The 19541-nt window shown below is 37.5% G+C and overlaps 1 protein-coding gene across 2 annotated transcripts in view; it reads right to left on the bottom strand.

Annotated features, from left to right (window-relative positions):
• Positions 1-6138: 6138 nt before the first annotated feature.
• Positions 6139-19541, bottom strand: part of PDE3B (phosphodiesterase 3B) — a 172800-nt gene continuing 159397 nt past the window's right edge. For both annotated transcript variants that reach the window (XM_029206981.1, XM_029206982.1), the window contains exons 13-16: positions 13039-13242; positions 10360-10521; positions 7971-8226; positions 6139-6746 (exon numbers count right to left, since the gene is read on the bottom strand). In XM_029206981.1, coding sequence (XP_029062814.1) covers positions 6532-6746; positions 7971-8226; positions 10360-10521; positions 13039-13242 — 837 coding nt within the window. In that variant the 3' untranslated portion in view covers positions 6139-6531. The remainder of the gene's footprint in view (positions 6747-7970; positions 8227-10359; positions 10522-13038; positions 13243-19541) is intronic.

The following is a 19541-nucleotide window of genomic DNA, read 5'->3' as shown; positions in this document are numbered from 1 at the left end:
ATATGAGTATTGCCACTCCAGCTTTCTTTTGATTTCCATTTGCATTGAACATCTTTTTCCATCCCCTTTCTTTCAGTCTGTATGTCTCCCTAGGTCTGAAATGGGTCTCAGGTAGACAGCATATATATGAGTCTTGTTTTTGTATCCATTCAGGGAGGCTGTGTCTTTTGGTTGGAGCATTTAATCCATTCACATTTAAGGTAATTATCGATCTGTATGTTCCTATGACCATTTTCTTAATTGCTTTGGGTTTGTCTTTTGTAGGTCCTTTTCTTCTCTTGTGTTTCCCACTTAGAGAAGTTCCTTTAGCATTTGTCGTAGAGCTGGTTTGGTGGTGCTGAATTCTCTTAGCTTTTGCTTGTCTGTAAGGCTTTTGATTTCTCCATCGAATCTGAAAGAGATCCTTGCTGGGTAGAGTAATCTTGGTTGTAGGTTTTTCCCTTTCATCACTTTAAGTATATCATGCCACTCCCTTCTGGCTTGTAGAGTTTCTGCTGAGAAATCAGCTGTTAACCTTATGGGAGTTCCCTTGTATGTTGTCATTTTTCCCTTGCGGCTTTCAATAATTTTTCTTTTTCTTTAATTTTTGCCAATTTGATTACTATGTGTCTCAGTGTGTTTCTCCTTGGGTTTATCCTGTATGGGACTCTCTGTGCTTCCTGGACTTGGATGGCTGTTTCCTTTCCCGTGCTAGGGAAGTTTTCGACTATAATCTCTTCAAATATTTTCTCGGGTCCTTTCTCTCTCCCTTCTCCTTCTGGGACCCCTATAATGCGAATGTTGTTGAATTTAATGTTGTCCCAGAGGTCTCTTAGGCTGTCTTCCTTTCTTTTCATTCCTTTTTCTTTATTCTGTTCTGCAGCAGTGAATTCCAGCATTCTGTCTTCCAGGTCACTTATCCGTTCTTCTGCCTCAGTTATTCTGCTATTGATGCCGTCTAGTGTATTTTTCATTTCAATTGTATTCTTCATCTCTGTTTGTTTGTTCTTTAATTCTTCTAGGTCTTTGTTAAACATTTCTTGCATCTTATCGATGTTTGCCTCCATTGTTTTTCCGAGGTCGTGGATCATCTTCACTATCATGATTCTGAATTCTTTTTCTGGAAGGTTGCCTATCTCCACCTTTTTCTAGGGTTTTATTTTGTTCCTTCATCTGGTACATAGCCCTGTGCCTTTTCATCTTGTCTATCTTTCTATGAATGTGGTTTTTGTTCCACAGCCTGTAGGACTGTAGTTCTTCTTGCTTCTGCTGTCTGCCCTCTGGTGGATGAGGGTATCTGAGAGGCTTGTGCAAGTTTCCTGATGGGAGGGGCCTGTGGTGGGTCGAGCTGGCTGTTGGTCTAGTGGGCAGAGCTCAGTAAAACTTTAATCTGCTTGCCTGCTAATGGGTGGGTCTGTGTCCCCTCCCTGATGGTTGTTTGCCTTAGGTGACCCAACACTGGAGCCCACCTGGGCTCTTTGGTGGGGCTACTGGGGGACTCTGGGAGGGCTCACGCCAAGGAACACTTCCCAGAATTTCTGCTGCCAGTGTCCTTGTCCCTGTGGTGAGCCACAGCCACCCTCCCTGCCTCTGCAGGAGACCCTCCAACACTAGCAGGTAGGTCTGGTTCAGTCTCCTATGGGTCACTGCTCCTTACCCTGAGTCCTGACGCACACACTGCTTTGTGTGTGCCCTCCAAGAGTGAAGTCTGTGTTTCCCCCAGTCCTGTTGAAGTCCTGCAATGAAACCCCCCTAGCCTTCAAAGTCTGATTCTCTAGGAATTCCTCCTCCTGTTGCCGGACCCCGAGGTTGGGAAGCCTGACGTGGGGCTCAGGACCTTCACTCCAGTGGGTGGACTTCTGTGATATAAGTGTTCTGCAGTTTGTGAGTCACCCACCCAGCAGTTACGGGATTTGATTTTATTGTGATTGCACCCCTCCTACCATCTCATTGTGGCTTCTCCTTTGTCTTTGGATGTGGGGTATCTTTTTTGGTGAGTTCCAGTGTCTTCCTGTGGATGATTGTTCAGCAGTTAGTCGTGATTCCAGTGTTCTTGCAAGAGGGAGTGAGAGCACTAGTATTTCTTTTTTGACCCTGGAGTTATTTAGGAGCAATTTCTTAAATCTGTCAAGCATACATAGTTTTCAGAGTTCTTTGTTATTTCTAATTAATTGCTTTGTGATCAGGGAACATGTCTTGTTTGTACATATTCTTTGAAATTTATTGAGACTTGCTTTATAGACAAGCATGTGGTCAACATTTTAAAATGTTCTTTTGATATTTAAAAAATATAATCTCTCTTGGATTTGGGGTTCTGTATATGTCCAATAAATCAAGACAGTCCCTTGTGCTATTTATATTTTTACTAACTTCTGCTCTATTTAACTTATTCAGTGTTAAATCTCCTGATTGGGTTGTAGATTTGTCAATTTTCCTCTGTAGTTCTACCCACTTTCGATTTATGCGTCTTTGAGGCCATTAGACGAGTACATGTATTTTATGTACCTGGTGAATTTCCTCCTCTACAAAACAGATAATAATACCTATATTATGAGGGTTGTGACAAAATATAAATATCTTACATAATTTTTATCACATTTATATCATAGTTATGAATCACTAAGAATAATGCCTAACACATCTTGAGTAGTAGAAGATACATGTAGTCTCTTCTGGCTTCCATTGTTGGTACTGAGAAGTTTGCTGTCAGCCTAATAGCCATTCCTTTCTTGAGACTTTTAAATTTTTTATTGCTTGCTCATTTTTGTCATTCCATGCTTTATTTCCTTAAACATTTCATACATAGTTATTTTATATTGTTTTTGATAATGCAATGTAGCATCTGAAGATACTGGGAAGTCTAAATCTGCTATTTCTGCTCTTCTTGCTGATGTTTGTTTCCTTGTGTTTGTTGCTTTTATCAAAGTTCTCCAGAGAAAGAACCAATAGAACATATAAACACCTCACCCTCCATCACATCCAAAATCTCCTTCTCTGGTATACCCTACCACAGTGAATGACATTGACAGTTGCCCAAATTGGAAATCTGGGAGTCAGGTCATCATCTCTTTCTTACCACCATACCCAGTTAATCAGGGTAAATTGATTCTATTGTATACCTTAAATCTCAAGTCCATTCACTTTCCTGTTGTCCTACAATCTATCCTAGAGCACTGAGGTCTCCCCATGTCTAATCTTACTCTTCCACTCAACGTGATACGTTATTTGAATGATCCTCATAAAATGTGAATCTAATTATGTCACTTTCATATTAAAACTCTTTCAATTTTTCCTCATTTCCTTTTGGAATAAAGTTTAAGTGGCATGTCATGCTTTATAAGTCCCTTCATTAACCACTCTCTCTCTACCATCCCCTCTTCTTGCACTCTAAGTTTCAGCCATCCTAAATCTCTTTTGGCTCCTCCAAGGTGGGATGCTTTTTCTCCTGGCCTCTACACATGCTGTTATTCTCTGGCCACAAGCCATCATCTCCAAGCTAACTCATTAAGTTTTCAGTTCTCAGCATTAAAGTCTCTGGGAAGCTTTCATCCCTGCTCCATATACCAGTCATCCCCACACACCCTCTAGAGCTGCTGACTGGCTTGGCAATTACAGTGAAGAAACCAGAGTTCATTCTAGTCGTCTCTATTGTGAAGGTTGTTCCTATGAGATCATGCAATATAGACAGAAACCTAAGCAGTGCCAGAATTCCTAGGATTCTTGTAAAACTAAGTAGAAAAATCCAACAGCACCAGCAGAGTGAGAATAGCAGGAAACAGCCTTCAAATCATGAAATAACTTTAAAAAGTAGACTTTTATGGAGAAAAATGTCAGTAAGCACACAGATATTATAGCACTACAAGATTATTTCTAAGACCAGTGACTTAAAACAACAGCAAATTCATGATGAAAATGATTCTAATTAGAAAATTAATCTGATTCAGTAATAACCAAAATAGGATCTGCAATATGACTTTCCACAATTTCTCAAGTAAGATTCCATCTAATAGTACTGTTTATACTTAACATACACTCACATTCATTTCTTACAATTTATGAATTTAAGTTTCAGCAAGAATACTTTTTAGTGTTTGGGTTATTTTAATATATGCCAATTATTTTGTAAAGGCTAAATAATTTCAGGGTTAAATTACTTAAGTGAATTTTCAGTAATAGCATTTTTAACAGAATAAAAACATGCTTCTTTTGAGAAAATAAAAATATACACTAAACAACCCAATACAAAATTTTAATAAAATAGAAAGTAAGGAAATTTGAGTCATTATGCACACATGCATGTGTGTGAATTTATATATATATATATATGTAGTTTGCAATAGCAGAAATATACTTCTGCAGGATGTAAAATGTACTCTAGAGAACGAGAAGCACAGGATATAGACATTATAAGGGCAAACTCAATAAATTAGTTAAAATTTTATCACTCAGTAACGAGAGACCAGTTTACAGTGATGTGGCAATGGTAGCAAAAGTAGTAGGAAGGAGCTAGCACTCACCGTATCTAATAAATAAAGCTTAGTGATTCATTAAATATTATGATACTGTACAGGATCAAAACTTTCAACACTTATGTAGATCTTTAATTGCTGTCTTTCAGATAAGCTAAATAATCTAGGTAGGTAAGAAACTGCCTGCTGACATCATATTTTAAAGGAATTACCTTGCATAGGGAAGTCTACTCAATACTCTGTAATGAACTATATGGGAATAGAATCTAAAAGAGTGGGTATATGTATATGTATAACTGATTCACTTTGCTGTACAGCAGAAACTATAACACAACATTGTAACTCAACTATACAGTAAAAATTAATTTAAAAAAGAATTACCTTGGAAAACTGAAAAAGCTTCATAAGAGCTGCACAGATCCAAAATATAATACAGTCTCCAAAAATAATGGAAAATATTGGTCTACCGTCTTGCTGTCATTCTGGCTGCATTTTATATCTTCAAAAAAATTTTCACAACTAGGGTATATATCTGGACCCTAACAAGTTTATAAACATTGTAAATATGGCCCATTTTCTTTGTAATTATCTTAATGTGCTTTTGTGTAAAATGATTTACTAAAATGTTTAGGTTTTTAAAATATAAAAAATAAGTACTCCCACCATTTACTTTATCTCAGAAACTAGACTTGCAGTTGAGCTCTAGAAGTATTGAGTAGTCATAGGTCATTTCATGTAGTCTCAAGGCAGAAGGAAACTAACAGAAAGATGAGCATCAGTTTTACAGTAACACACAACACCCAAGATATGGATCTAAAGATTAAGCACATATTCAATTATTTATTCAATGTATGTGACCTTTAGAGCTCACGCTATTTCATTTGTTCTTTATCTTTGATAGGATTAATTGCATTTGATTTTTGTATTAAGGCAAAAGACAGACATCTCCTTTTCCTTGGCTTTAATTAGTCTCAAATTTAAGAAGAGAGAATAATGCTCATTTCATAAAAGGTTAACATTGATATTAGGACATTTTTTTTTCTTCTGACAAATCTGTGCTGTGTTTATATTAAAATAAGTGTTTAAAAATACTAATCCTGAGCAAGAGTTAAAATAAGAACAGTTTTGACTAAAGAATAAAATTCCTTCATTGTTAAACCTAAACAGCTTTAAAATTCAACCATGGGATATAAAGTCAGTAAGACTGGAATTCAGACTTCTGATGTCCACAGCAAACCTGAATGCTCTGAGCAGAAAGAACACACACATAGTAGATTAAAAAAAAAAAACAGTAAAAAGCATCAAAAATTGATGCACCTGGATTTTGTTAAATATAACAAAGGTTACTCAGTCCTTCATGGATAAACCTATCTGGAGAACAGCACTGAACGGTATACTGCATTGAACAGATCCCTCAGAAAGGCAACGCTGGATTTCTTTTTTTTAGATAGGCACAGACATTCCCCCCCAGACATTCAAAGACATAAAAGACACATTTGGAAGTACAATATGAATCATGTTTTTTGGTGGGGTTTTTGTTTTTGGGTTTTTTTTCAGCTGTGCTGCTCAGCTTGCAGGATCTTAGTTCCCTGATGAGGAATTGAACTCTACTAGGGATTCATGGCAGTGAAAGTTCCGAGTCCTAACCACTGGACCGCCAGGGAATTCCCATTTTTTGTTGTTGTTTTTTAATCCTGTCTTCAAGAAAGGAAAAGGTTCTGGCCACTTAGGAAACTAAAGTGAGTCACTTGAGTTTTTAGTTATAGCTCCCCCCTCATGAAAAATAAGAGCCTTCTAGCCAGCAAAGCAGTATTATGACAAAGTGTTAATATTTATACACCAGTAAAGGCATTAAGTAAGGGCTTGGCAACACAAGTCAACTGAAACCAAGCTCTAAGGATACTTTTAGTCCGTGTGGTGAAAGTGCATGGGAGTGGGAAACTGCCGGCACAGCAGGGATCCTCTCACAGTGTTAGCGCCTGTCCACCTAGGTGCAGTCGGTTCCAAGTCAGCGTGGTGAGCACTAGGCAATGACTTCGGCACTGAGCACGGCCCTCAGGGCTTCTTCAATATGCCTTTTCTTTTATTCCAGCTGTCTCTCTTCCTCTTCATCTGCTTCTTCAATGACCTGAATCTCATCTCCTTGAGGTAAGGAAGAATTCTCCACCTGCAGTTTATTCCCATCAGCTTTACATTTCTCTTCTTCCTCTATGATTTCCTTCCATATCTTGTGGTTTTCGGTGAGATGGTGCATTAGCTGACAAAATATTCGCCGTCTGCCTTTCCTTCTTTGTGGTTCTGTGAAATTTAACACACATGTATTCTAATCATAGCAATATGATTCAATCATTCAATAAATATCTGAGTGCCTGATATATTCCAGGCATTTATCTAAGCACTGGGGTTATAGTTATAATAAGATTAAAATAATCCTTGCACCATGGGGCTCTCTTTCTAGTGGGAAAACCAAGATAAGCAAAGAAGCAAGACACTTGTGTGTTAGATGGTGTTAAGTGCTACTGGATAAAAATAAAGAAGAGAGGGGATTAGGGAAGATGGGGTGGGGTGGGAGTTTCAAGGAGAAGGGAGGATGGTACTGAAATTTCAAATGATAAATAACAATGCAAAGTTAAAAACCATCCTTTTTAGGGATTTTTTTTAATGTATTGAATTAAACACAATTATCAAAATTTTGGTGAATACAAATAATTTTTAGAAGCCAATCAACTTTCCCAAGATGACATCAGATGGTAATGCCAAAATGCCATAAGATTACTCTTCACTATGCTACTCCTGAACACAAGGTAGGGTGGGGGTAGTACTTTGTTATCTTGTTTCAAGCTGTCTTATCTGTTCTGATTTACAGCATGCTTGGGAAACAAACAAAAAAATAATTAGCTAGATATAATTTAAATCCTACTTTAAAGAGCAAATAACTGATTTCATTTTTAGTTACAAAGATGACAAATGTCTTTTTCATTTTCCATTTATACTCACTGATTTATATAGAAAAACTATGCATTACGGTTTGGTAGTTCAAAGCCATAATGCCACAAAACTTGGTTTTCCTCTTAGAGTCAGATAATGTGTATTTTCCTCCTCTCCCAACTGTGTTGAATGAACTATTTCCCAAGTCTATATGAAGGGCATGTTAACAGGGGAGGGTGGTGTGAAGAGGGGTTAGGCAAAGGAGGACTAGCCACTAGGACCAGCCAGCTCACATAAGTTCAGATTTGGCGACAGCCCCATCATGTGTGCACAGGTAGAGACTGCTGAAGTGCACTGGCTGGAGGACAGCACTTCCAGAGATGCTACTTTCACTAAGAATGCTTGTTGTGTGACAGCATTTGCGTGGTACCCAAGCAGTAGTTACTCAAAAGGAGACTATTCAGGCTGAACATTTAGATAGTACTTACTTAAGATATAACTACTGAATCTGTATCTTAAAAACAAATCCAAATTAAATGGACATTTGCAGGTAATTAATAACATTAAAGAAATGACGGTATCCTTATATCTTACTAGGATTTAGGTTGTCTTCTATTTCTTCGTCCTCTGTATCTAATTCTTCACCATCTTCTTCATCATAACAACTTTCGGTATCATCATCCTCTTCTGCTTCTATCCAATGACCCGGTAGCAGGCCAGCAGCATCATAGGAGTTACACAGGGGACCCACTATGTGAGTGATAAAAGATTCCTGGAGTTTTGCTAGTTGAGGAGAAGAACGATCCATGAAGGGACTGATGGGCAAACCAAGATTTGCTTCTTCATCTCCCTGATCATATTAAAAAGAAAAGTATACATTTAACTGTTGAAGGAACCACCACTGAGCTTTGTTAAAATTATCTTGAGGTTTTTTAATAAGCACAGTTGACTTTCCTATAGGTTAGTACATTTAACCTTCATGACCACTGTGTGGTAGGATTATCAGATGGCATTTTTCTCCTTTGACATAAGAATAATGAAACCTAGAAAGATTAAGTGAAACTGTCTGAAATATTGTTTTTAGTGATCTGGAATTATAACAGTTTATTGAGCACTTATGTGTCAGGAACTGTTCTAAGAACTTTACATAAATTAATTCATTTAATCCTCACACAACCTTATAAGGTAGGTACCATCAATATTCCTATTTTCTCAATGAGGAAACTGAGGCACAGAACTTACCCGAGGTCACATTGCTGGCAAGGAAGAGGAGCCAGGATTCAACCTCAGGCATGGCTTCCAAGTTTGTTTAATAAGAATTAATTCTCTATACTTTAAAAATATATCATAAAATGGGTCTAAATGAAATTTTCTAATGTTCTTTCACTGAATTAGTGGGTTTTCTAAAATTGGCATATACTACCACTTTCTTATTACCACTGTTTGTACAGATAATATAAAGACAGCATTTTCCTTAGCATAAAATTCTTTTGTGAACCTGAACTGAAGCCTGAGGCAGTCTTCAATTATCTTTGAGAATGAGGATGGGAATATGCAAACACTACTATACATACTGCAGTCTACGAATTAGGGTAAATATTTATAACCATTTATTACCCCAAATTACATACAATTTAGTTCAAATGTATCAGTGAAAAGTATTCGAAGATTATTGCTAAGATTTTACTAATCTATTTTCATGATTACACAGTATGGTATTTTGTTGACTTGTAAACAGCAGAGTATACACTATTGTATTGGGATGTTCAGCTAAGGTGGGTGAAAGACACTACATTTACTGGTCATTCAATACAATCTGGGTGTGACAAGGTATAACAGATAAGTGTGCAGTTTATAGGCTCACCTTCGTCACTCCTACTAGAGTAGCAACTCTTGGTAAAGAAAGCCCTGTCACAGAAGTCTCACTTGGTAAACATCTTGATCTTTCCTGATTAGTAGGTCTAGTAAGGATTCCCAAGGAATGCAATTCCAGTCAAGAGGATGTATTTGTTATTTTGGAGATAATGAAATATTAGGCGTCTGGGGAAATCAGTATTTTTCTACATTGTAGGGAGCCTCAAGATTGGACAGAAAAGTGGTAAAGACTGCAAAGTGGTAGGATTATTTTAAAGACAAGATTAAAAACATATGAGAAAAGAGCATGTTTATATTTTTGAAACTTGAAAGCCACTAAGTATCTACTTTGTCCCCATTTCTAGCGCTAATTTCTTACCCTCTGCCAGGACTTTTACCTAGTTGATGTATCTAAGGCAGTCTTTCTATAGCAGAGTTGAAAATGGGTTGATACTTTAAAAATACAATCTAAGTATACCCTGAATCAATTAAACAACTTCTTCTGGAAATAAATTATCCTAGGCTATAGGTTTTCAGGATTGAAAGGGACCTTGGAATCATATGTAGTCTTTCCTTAGCTCTAGACTGGAGTACATTCAACCCACTCCAGATTGGCAATAAACTATTTTTGTTTTTAAAATTTAAAGATTATTTATTGTTATTTTTTAAATTTTTGGCTGCGTTGGGTCTTTAGTTGTGGCACATGGGATCTTTGTTGAGGCATGCGGGTTCTTTCGTTGTGGCGTGTGAGCTTCTTTCTGGTTGTAGTGTGTGGGTTTTCTCTCTCTAGTTGAGGTGCACGAGCTCAGTAGTTGTGGCGTGTAGGCTTAGTTGCCCTGTGGCATGTGGGATTTTAGTTCCCTGACTAGGGATCAAACCCACGTCCCCTGCGTTGTAAGGCAGGTTCTTTTACCACTGGACAACCAGGGAACTCCCTGTTTTTAAATTTTAGAAACAAAGGCAAAGGAGCTGAGAAAATATTAAGACCAGAGCAAATGCAACCCATTTTTGGTTAAAGCAACTCATTTCAAGCATTTAATGTAGCTGTCCAAACCCAAAGGGTAGTGTCTTCAGATGGCAGAAAAGTCCACCAATCTAAAAGTCCCACCAATCTAATGTTTCAACTTACCTGCTCATAAAATTCATTGACAATGCCTTCTGTCCATTTCAAATGCAAGTCTCGAACTTTTGTTGGGCCATTTATATCTGCCAGTTTGATGCACACCTGGCATACTAACAGGCGATCATTTTCATTATTCCATTCTATACCATTACTGTTTACATCATTGGCCTAGTTTGGAAAAACAGAATTATTTTAGGTGCTGAGGGCACAGGAGTTTTTTGTTGTGGGGGATTTTTTTTGGCCACACCACACGGCCTGTGGTATCTTAGTTCCCCAACCAGGGTTTGAAACCACACCCTCAGCAGTGAAAGCGTGGAGTCCTAACCACTGGACTGCCAGGGAATTCCCCAGTTTTTTGTTTTTACCAAATTGTCTTAAAACTGTTTCCTGTCCAAAGGACAGGAAGGAATTTCAATAAATGCTGCTTTTAATTGGTTTGTGCCATAACATGTACCTCTATGGGTTAAATTTCCCTTTGAAGTGTCATTTACGGTTTTGTTTCAATGGAAGTAGAGCACTGTACAAGCAGAACAACAAACCATGGGTTTCAATATTTGTGATTACCAGAGAAAAATGTAATTTGTGTATATTAACACATTCGTATATAATATAAAGTATATATGTATATGCAAAAACAAATCATATAAGAATTATAACTATTTCTGTCTCAAAAAGGAACACTTAAGGATCTAACTGTAAAAGACAACATGCTATATAGCTGAAAGAACACAAGTCTTACAAGCTAATCTCTATGGTTTTAAATCCTGACTCAGAATGATTTACTAATTCATTGCATAATGCTGGAAAAATTACTTAAGCTCCTTGAGTCCACCTTTCTTCATCTATAAAATAGGAAAAATATCAATCTAGCCATATTGCCATGAGGATTAACAAAGAAAAATTCACAGTTCATAGTAAATGCTAACATTGTTATTTAAATAAATGCTAGTTATCAGGCAAATTACCATGCCTTTCAAGAACTCAAATTTCCTCTTGTAAGAAATAAAGTGAATAGGCCAAATCAGTGGCTTTGGAACTTTACTGTGATGGTAGATTTTTTTGGGGCGTCTACCCCCCTCTTTTTTCTTTTTTTTGTCTATGCTGCATAGCTTGCAGGATCTTAGTTCCCCGACCAGGGACTGAAGCAGGACCACGGCCAAGAAAGCCTTGAGTCCTAACCACTGGACCACCAGGGAATTCTCTGACATCCACCCGTTTTGTTAAAGGAACTCTTATGTAGACCACCACTACAGAAAACAGTTAAAAGAAAGGTGAGCTCTTTAGATTGAAATTGTGTAGTCTAGGGAATTCCCTGGCTGTCCAGTGGTTAGGAGTCTGCACTTTCAGTGCCGTGGCCCGGGTTCAATCTGGTCGGGAACTAAGATCCGCAAGCCTCGCCCCATGGCCCAAAAAAAAAAAAAGAAAAGAAAGAAATTGTGTAGTCTAGAGCCCCACTCATGTGACATTTTTCTGAGAGACTACAGAATAGAAATCTCTGAGGAACACAGATTCAAAAGTTTTGGGCTAGATAATCTTTCACCTATAAAAACTTCTATTTACTCTGACTTAAGTGAATTTTTATTAAATAAAAATAAAAGTTAATAGAACTATACAGCGATGAAATAAGTTTAAAGAAATTTCAAATTTCTTGCTGATTTTTGTGAACATTTTATCAATATCACATCAGTGACATATATAGGTCTCCTTCCAGGAGGTTGAATCTAGTACTCCTTTGATACCTGTTCCTCTACCCTGAAGGTACACCTTCCTTTAGGGCACAAATGTTATCAAGAAAACGATTTCCTGCCTGCAGAAGGTGGGGCATCCTTCCCTCAGGAATCTAAAGCAGTGGTTCTCAACATTTTTTCACCCCAACTTCTGAGGGATAGAACGTGCTCCCATTAGTACCATCACACAAGGGCAGTGATTCTCAATTCCACAGTGAATGTGAGCTCAGTGAGTACAGGGACTTCCATCTGCTCATTCCTTATTCTTCACTATGACGATTGCATGCAGTGGGCAATCCCAATAAACAGTAGTTCAATGAGTGCCTTATTCTCACGTACTTCTCCAGACCCACACCAGCCAGTTAAACACTTAATAATATAAAGGGTAACAGGTGAAGCAAAGTAGGCATAACTGGCTTCTTAGAAACACATCTTTAACTTCATAAAATGCCTTACTTGGCACTGCACAACTTTCTCAAATCTGTCCCTAAAAGCTTCAATTGACATAATTGGAAATGTAGCAAGCAATAGTATTTTTGGACATGCTATAATTTTTTAAAAATACTGGCATATATATTGTATTATGTCAGACTTATCATGACTTCATGACTTCAGATTTATTCTAACTTAATGTTAAAAAAATACCTTTTGGAATGGCCTAATCAGTTAGGTAATCTGACTGATAGAACCTGGCCATCCCCCAAAGAAAAGTAACTTTTCAATTACCAACCCGCTTTTTTGCCCAGTATAACTTCCTGTCCCCTTGTGCCTATAAAAGTCTTTCATTTTATACTGGTCCTTGGAGCTCCTTTCTGTTAGACTGGATGCTGCCTGATTCAAATCAGCTTTTGATCAAATAAACTCTCAAAATTTAAAACAAAACAAAAAAATAACTTTTGTCAGTAACACTGACAATAATTTCTGCTTTTGAAACCAGGAATTAATTTGCATAACAAACCTTGGCATTGAATTCAGCAAGGAAATCAAAATGCTTTTTAAGATCTGTGGCAAGGATTGCTTCAATGACTAAAAAACGAAAGCGCTTGAATTGCACATTATCAAGATTAAGAAGGAAGTTGTACTCTGGACGAGAAAGATACAGATTCCAGGCTGATGCAGCGTGATGATTTTCCAGAACAGATCTGTCATTGTACAAAACTGCCTAAAAAGGAATAAGAAAAATGAGGCAGGCATCTCAAAGATACTGAACTTTAATAATAAACAGAGTTAGGATCAGGTTGGAAGAATACAATGAGTACCTACTACATGCCAGGCATGTTAATACCTGTAAAGAAGGGTTGATAATTTTATAAATGAGTAGACAAGTGCAAAGAGGATAAGGTACACCTTTCCAGCATTCACAGCTAGTAAGCGAAAGGGTAATTTGTCTCCAAAGTTCATCTTTGCAGACACCACGCTGCCTACCAAGACATGTAAAGTTGATATCTGAGGTCAACTTCATTAAATCAGTGAACCTTCTAAAATAAATCTTCTGTTAATAAAGTCATTAGGGACAGAGAGAGCAGGTTTAGGGATATATTACTGTTCTTTAGCCAGCATGGAATGAACATGCTGACTAAAGCATGAAGGAGAGGAACCTGGAATACTGTGTGTGGTGAGTCAGAGACCCACAAATATGAGAAGGGCACATCCTATACTCCCAACTGACACAGTGCCTGGGAGTCAGAGAAGTATCAAGCAGGTAAAAGCACAAATTCTCTGGTTCAAGTGGTGTAGATTTATTCACTTTTTTTCCCACTTCACTCTAGTGGAAGACCCTGAGGTACTACCTCAGTAGTCTAGGATTTGGGAATACAGATTTTAAAAACCACTGGATTATATAGAATTTTTAAAGCTTCTTCCATCTCTAACAAGCAAGCAATTTTTTAAATTATTAAATAAGCATAGTAATTATTAAAAGAACTCTCATAGCCAGTGCTAACGGATGAGTATAAAAATTAAAGCGTTGTCCCCATTTTCATAGAGCTTCCTGTCTAATGGAAAAGGACAGATAAAAATACTGCGCAGTCTCAGTTAAGATGCATATTCTGAGCCTAATGAGATTGTTTTACATATTTGTGAAAATTAGCTATAGTCTAGATTTAAGCATAGATACTTACCATTTGATTTTTTTTTACATCATTTATTTTTATGTTAGCAATGATATGATTTAAACTTTGCAGTGAGTCATAAAAAGGCTGGAAACAATCTGTGTCCACCAATGGATGAATAAAGAAGATGTAATATATATAGACACAATGCAATATTTTTTAGCCGTGAAAAAGAAGGAAATCCTGCCATGGGTGGACCTTGAAAGCATTATGCTAAGTGAGATAAGTCAGAGAAAGACAAATACTGTATGATATCACTTACAAATAATCTTGAGACTGAACTCTAGATACAGCAGAACTAGGTTGTTACCAGAGGGTGGGGGAATTGGGAGATGGTGGTCTAAGGGTACAAATGTGCAGTTTGAAGACAAGTTCTGGGGATCTAGTGTACAGCATTGTGATTATAATTAACAATACTATATTATATAATAAGAAACTGCTAAGAGACTAGATCTTAAATGTCCTTACCACACACACAAAGTTAATTATGTGATGTGATGGAGGTGTTAGCTATCGCTATGGTGGTAATCATATTACAATATACGTATCAAATTAAAACATACATGTGAAACTTCAAAGACTTCCTAAGGGGTCAACTTGCATTTAATTGTGATTTAACTAATTCATGCTTAAATCCAGTAAAGACTGATAGAATAGCTTTGTTCATGAAGAAGTAATCAAACTCCCAGCTCAATAAATTACAATGTATAATGAGTGTCCTGTAAAGCTAGCTGACTTAAACTCTCAGCTAGTGAGATCAGTAAAAAAAAAAAAAATTAGTAATTCAGAATTCCTGCAGCATCCAAATTACCCTTTGACCTTACCAAAGAAATATAAAATGGGGACCAAAAGAAATCTGAGTCAATATTAGAATCTAGATATAATCACTATACTGGAAGCTTTAAAGACATGGTAAAAGTGGGAATGGATTGAGGAAAGGCCATCTAAGTCATTGCATAAGAAGGAAAAACCCACCTGGAGAGTAAGTAGAAGGAGTCCCCTGCTGGACCCCAGTCAACTCTCTACCTCATGGCTGAGTGGAGGCAAGAATCATGGAGCAGTAAGGAGGCAAATTCTGCTTTAGAAGAATACTGGAAGCTTGCACATAGAGCAACAAGCCAAGCTTAAACTCTGTGAGGAAAACATTCCAGGTAAAACAGATAATGAAGCCTCAGCTGGCTTTTACTGAGAGCGCCATGACAGCTAGAAAAGGAAGACAGTTTCCCCCCTAATTTAGAGCTGCAGTAACTAACATCCTCTGAATTTTGCTAAAGCAACTTGCTACCTGCTTTCTCTAGTTATGGATCCCATCCTTATCTCCACAAGCAAATACTTCTCTAACATGGCAAAGCAAATTAGTTGATCATAAAGTTTACTTTTACCCTCTCTGAATCAAAAAGATTTGAAAAGGGGTTTAATACAAACTCTGACGTAATTAATCTTAACAAAAACCCATCAGACATAAAGACTTTGATCAAACAGGAAGACTATGACAAATCTGAACAAATGTCTCCTTTTGAAACACAAGAAAAAGGAGGAAACAGAAAAATCTCTAGGTCATAGTCATAAGATTAAAGAAGGTATTTAAATTTTTCTGAATGAAAAATCTTGGATTAAGAAAGGCTGTTTTCATTAAAAAAAATAATATTCCTAACTTAAAAAAAAATCCAATAGAGGCAGTAAACAAATTAGGTGCAGTAGAAAACAATGAAGCTACTTTTTTATAAAGAAGTACTTCTCTTTAAAGAAATAGTCTTGATGAACAGGTGTCATCTGGGGATTCCTTTACTCTCAAGTTCTGGGTTCTAAAATTTCTGGTAATCCCATTATCTTCTAAGACCCTTTGTCTTAGTTATCACCCTTGTTTTGCTAAAACACATTTTTATGTAACTTTCTCAGATAGGATGGATGGAACATGATTTTTAAAAATCTTTGCATACCTGAGACTCTTTATTTTGCTCTTAACACTCAACTGTAGCTTAGCTGGATACAGAACTCTAACATGAAAATAATCCTTTTATGCCAGCACTATCTCTTCCCGTTTTACTTTTTTCCTAGCACTTATGTCATAATCATCTCTCTGTCTTTTACACACACACACACACACACACACTTATTTGTTTTTTCTTGCTTTACTAGAATGTAAGTTCCATAGGGGCAGAATATTTTTTTTGCCTGTTTTGTTCAATAATATTCATAGTATGCATTGAATAGCCTTGTGTATGTTTTATTGCTGAGTCTCTTTAATTGGGAAGGATGAGTAGGAATCCTGTAAACATGGATGGGGCCTGTTTACCTAGCAGGTTTTGCTTTAGAATTACCAGTGTGATTTCAAAAATGAGAAGGATTTACTCTGGAGTACTAAATCTCTCCTGGCCATTTTCTTCAATATCTAAGATATGTGTTTTCTGCCTGGAAGTAAATGCAGTAAATACAGTAGCTTTGCTTAAAGGTGTGTGGTGTGTGTTATATGGGAGGTGTGTGTGTGTAGAGCAGACAAAGGCAAATTGCATCAGAAGTCTCTAGGGTTCCACTTAGGCCTCAGCTCCCTTCTAGTATACTTTTTTTTTAATTTTGCGGTACGCGGGCCTCTCACTGTTGTGGCCTCTCCCGTTGTGGAGCGCAGGCTCTGGACGCGCAGGCTCAGCGGCCATGGCTTACAGGCCCAGCCGCTCCGCGGCGGCATGTGGGATCCTCCCGGACCAGGGCACGAACCCGTGTCCCCTGCATCGGCAGGCGGACTCTCAACCACTGTGCCACCAGGGAAGCCCCCTTCTAGTATACTTTAATCTCGTAATATTTGCCCACATGTTTTTCATTTTCCAGAAACAGTATGAAATTCTTTAACCTACTGGTGATAATATCCTCCCGCCAACTCCTCTCTGTTGTAATGAGTTTCATCCCTTACTAATATTTTGATCAGGAGGAAAAGGAGAAAAATGTACTTGTTTAGTCACCATCTTGATCTATATTTGGGAGGACAAACATTTATGACTGTCTCAGATCTACAATTCTCAAAGTTTTGTTTACTTTTACCCCAAATCAAAATATTCTGCAAACTCTAACATCTCAGTCACTAATCTCCATCTTTCAGCCAACTATTCATTTGGAAATAGCTCAGAAATCTCTTAGAATTTTAATACTGACATCCCTCCAGGATAAAGCTGACTAAATGTTTCCCCTTCTCTCATGGCAAGGATTCAAAATAATCCTCCTAAGTCTTCCCACACACTTCTCTTACCATGAGAATGAAGAATGCTTGATCCAGTTGGTGGTGATATACACTATTGTCCCTTTTTATCATATACCAGAGCAATAATATCTTTCACTATTTATAGCCTGATTAGACCTATTGAGCTTCCTAAGATGAGAGAGACTGCTTTATTACCTAATAAACAGGTTAGGCCTCAGGCTTTCATAAAAGAGTCCTTATCTCACAGGCACTAGCTGAAGAAGGTCTCAAGAATTTCATCACTTTGGGAACAACGGAGTGTATTTCAGACAAGCTTAGCGGTCCTGCAGAGCAAAGAAATTAGGGATCCTTCAACATTCAACAAATTTTTACTGAATGCCTTCTGTGTGCTAGGCACCATTCTAGGTATTAGGGAATAAAAGAGATAAAAAATCCCTGCCCTCTTGGAAACTTATACTCCTCTGAGAGGCATGGAATAAACAAAATACACAAGCAAAATACACAGTATGCTGAATGACCATTGTTATGATCAGGGGAGGAACATAATGAGTGCCAGGGAGGGGCTTTTGAAATTTCAGGTGGAAGGAAGTGACAAAGTGAGCTATATATTCGGTTGACCAAAAACTTCGTTAGGGTTTTTTGTAAGATGTTATGGAAAAACGCAAATGAACTTGTTGGCTAACCCAATATATGTCTGAGGAAAGAGCACTCTGGGCAGAGAGAACAGAAACTGACCAGGTTCTTAGAAAGGGAGTGTGCCAGCACATGGAAGGAAACAGCAAGGAGGCCAGTGAGGCTAGATCTGAGTGAATTTAAAAAGGAGAATTACTGGGGGCTAAATGGTGTAGGGCCTTCTGAGCCACTGTAATGACTGTCTTTTACTAGGAGTGAGGGCTTGGAACAGAGAGTGATGTAATGCACGTTTAAACAGGGCCACTCTGGCTGCTATGTGTTGAAACCAGACTGAAGGGGAGCAGGAAGTAAGCAAGGAGACTAGGTAAAAGGCTACACTTTTTCATAGCTGAACTCTGATCAATTTCCTTTCCAGTCCAGCCCTTTCCATTGCTTCATCTCTTGGCAGTCCTTAACAATGAGAATTTAGAAATAACACATAGTTACTGATTGTGTCCAGACTTCATGTTTGTATTTTGATCAGGACAACAGTTTTGAGTATACAACTTATATAAATTACATTCATGTGTCATTGTTTTCAATTATCTGCATGCAAGACAACACTAGTATTCACTAACTTGTAATATCCTTGAAGAAGAGGTAATAAACAAGTCTGACTCACCTATACTCAAAGCTAATAAAGAGAGAATGAAAGCAGAGGGTGGAATAGAATAGTAAATAATTTCTGTCTACATGATATCTGATTCAGTAGAAAACTTTCCAAATGTTATCTCTTTTAGTCATATCAGGTACATATTTTGAGGTTCAGAAAGATAAGCGTTACTTGCCTAATGTCACACAGCTAATAGTAGGTAACCAGAAATTAAACTCAGGTCTCTCAATCCGAAGACCAGTACTTTTTCCACTGTGCCACTACTGCCCAGGTCTGTGACTTGCCATAGGACTAGGATTGTGAAGTGCTAGGCTAGAGAAAATGGGCATCTGATTCTAACAGAATGGGACTGCAAATGAGGAAATGTGTTCCTTAGTGGGAAATTTCTCCCAAAGCAATTCTTAGAAAGTGGAAAAATATTAATATCTAGATTGAAATTCATTTAAAAGTTACCTGTGGAAATCATGAGCTATGAAGAGATGAAGTCTAACTGGAGAAAATGAATTACATAGCACTTTTTTTTTTTTTACATAGCACTTTTAATCTTCTCTCTCTGAATCCTATTCTTGTTCTGGGTAGAGAATCTATCTCCTATATTTTAAGCAGTGGGAGTGTGTCAGAGAAATGAGAAAAGGAACACAGAGAATGGCTATAAAAGATGAAAGAATCAGAACTGAGTTTTGAACACAGAGCAACAAAGTGAGGAAGTAAGATGAATTCAGCAAACAATCATTGACAACTTGCTCTTTGTAAGGCAGGCAGGCAGAAATACAAAGCTGACATTTCAGGAATCACCAGCCTAAACAAAAATTCACAACCACACTAAATTCTGCTTAAAACCAAGTATAGTCATCCCTTAGCATCTGCAGGGA

The sequence above is a fragment of the Monodon monoceros genome, unplaced genomic scaffold (genome assembly GCF_005190385.1).
Source record: "Monodon monoceros isolate NGI ecotype Baffin Bay Population unplaced genomic scaffold, NGI_Narwhal_1 Super_Scaffold_7, whole genome shotgun sequence".
NCBI lineage: Eukaryota > Metazoa > Chordata > Mammalia > Artiodactyla > Monodontidae > Monodon > Monodon monoceros.
Note: the sequence above shows the minus strand (reverse complement) of the source record. Positions and strands in the feature narration are given on the sequence as shown.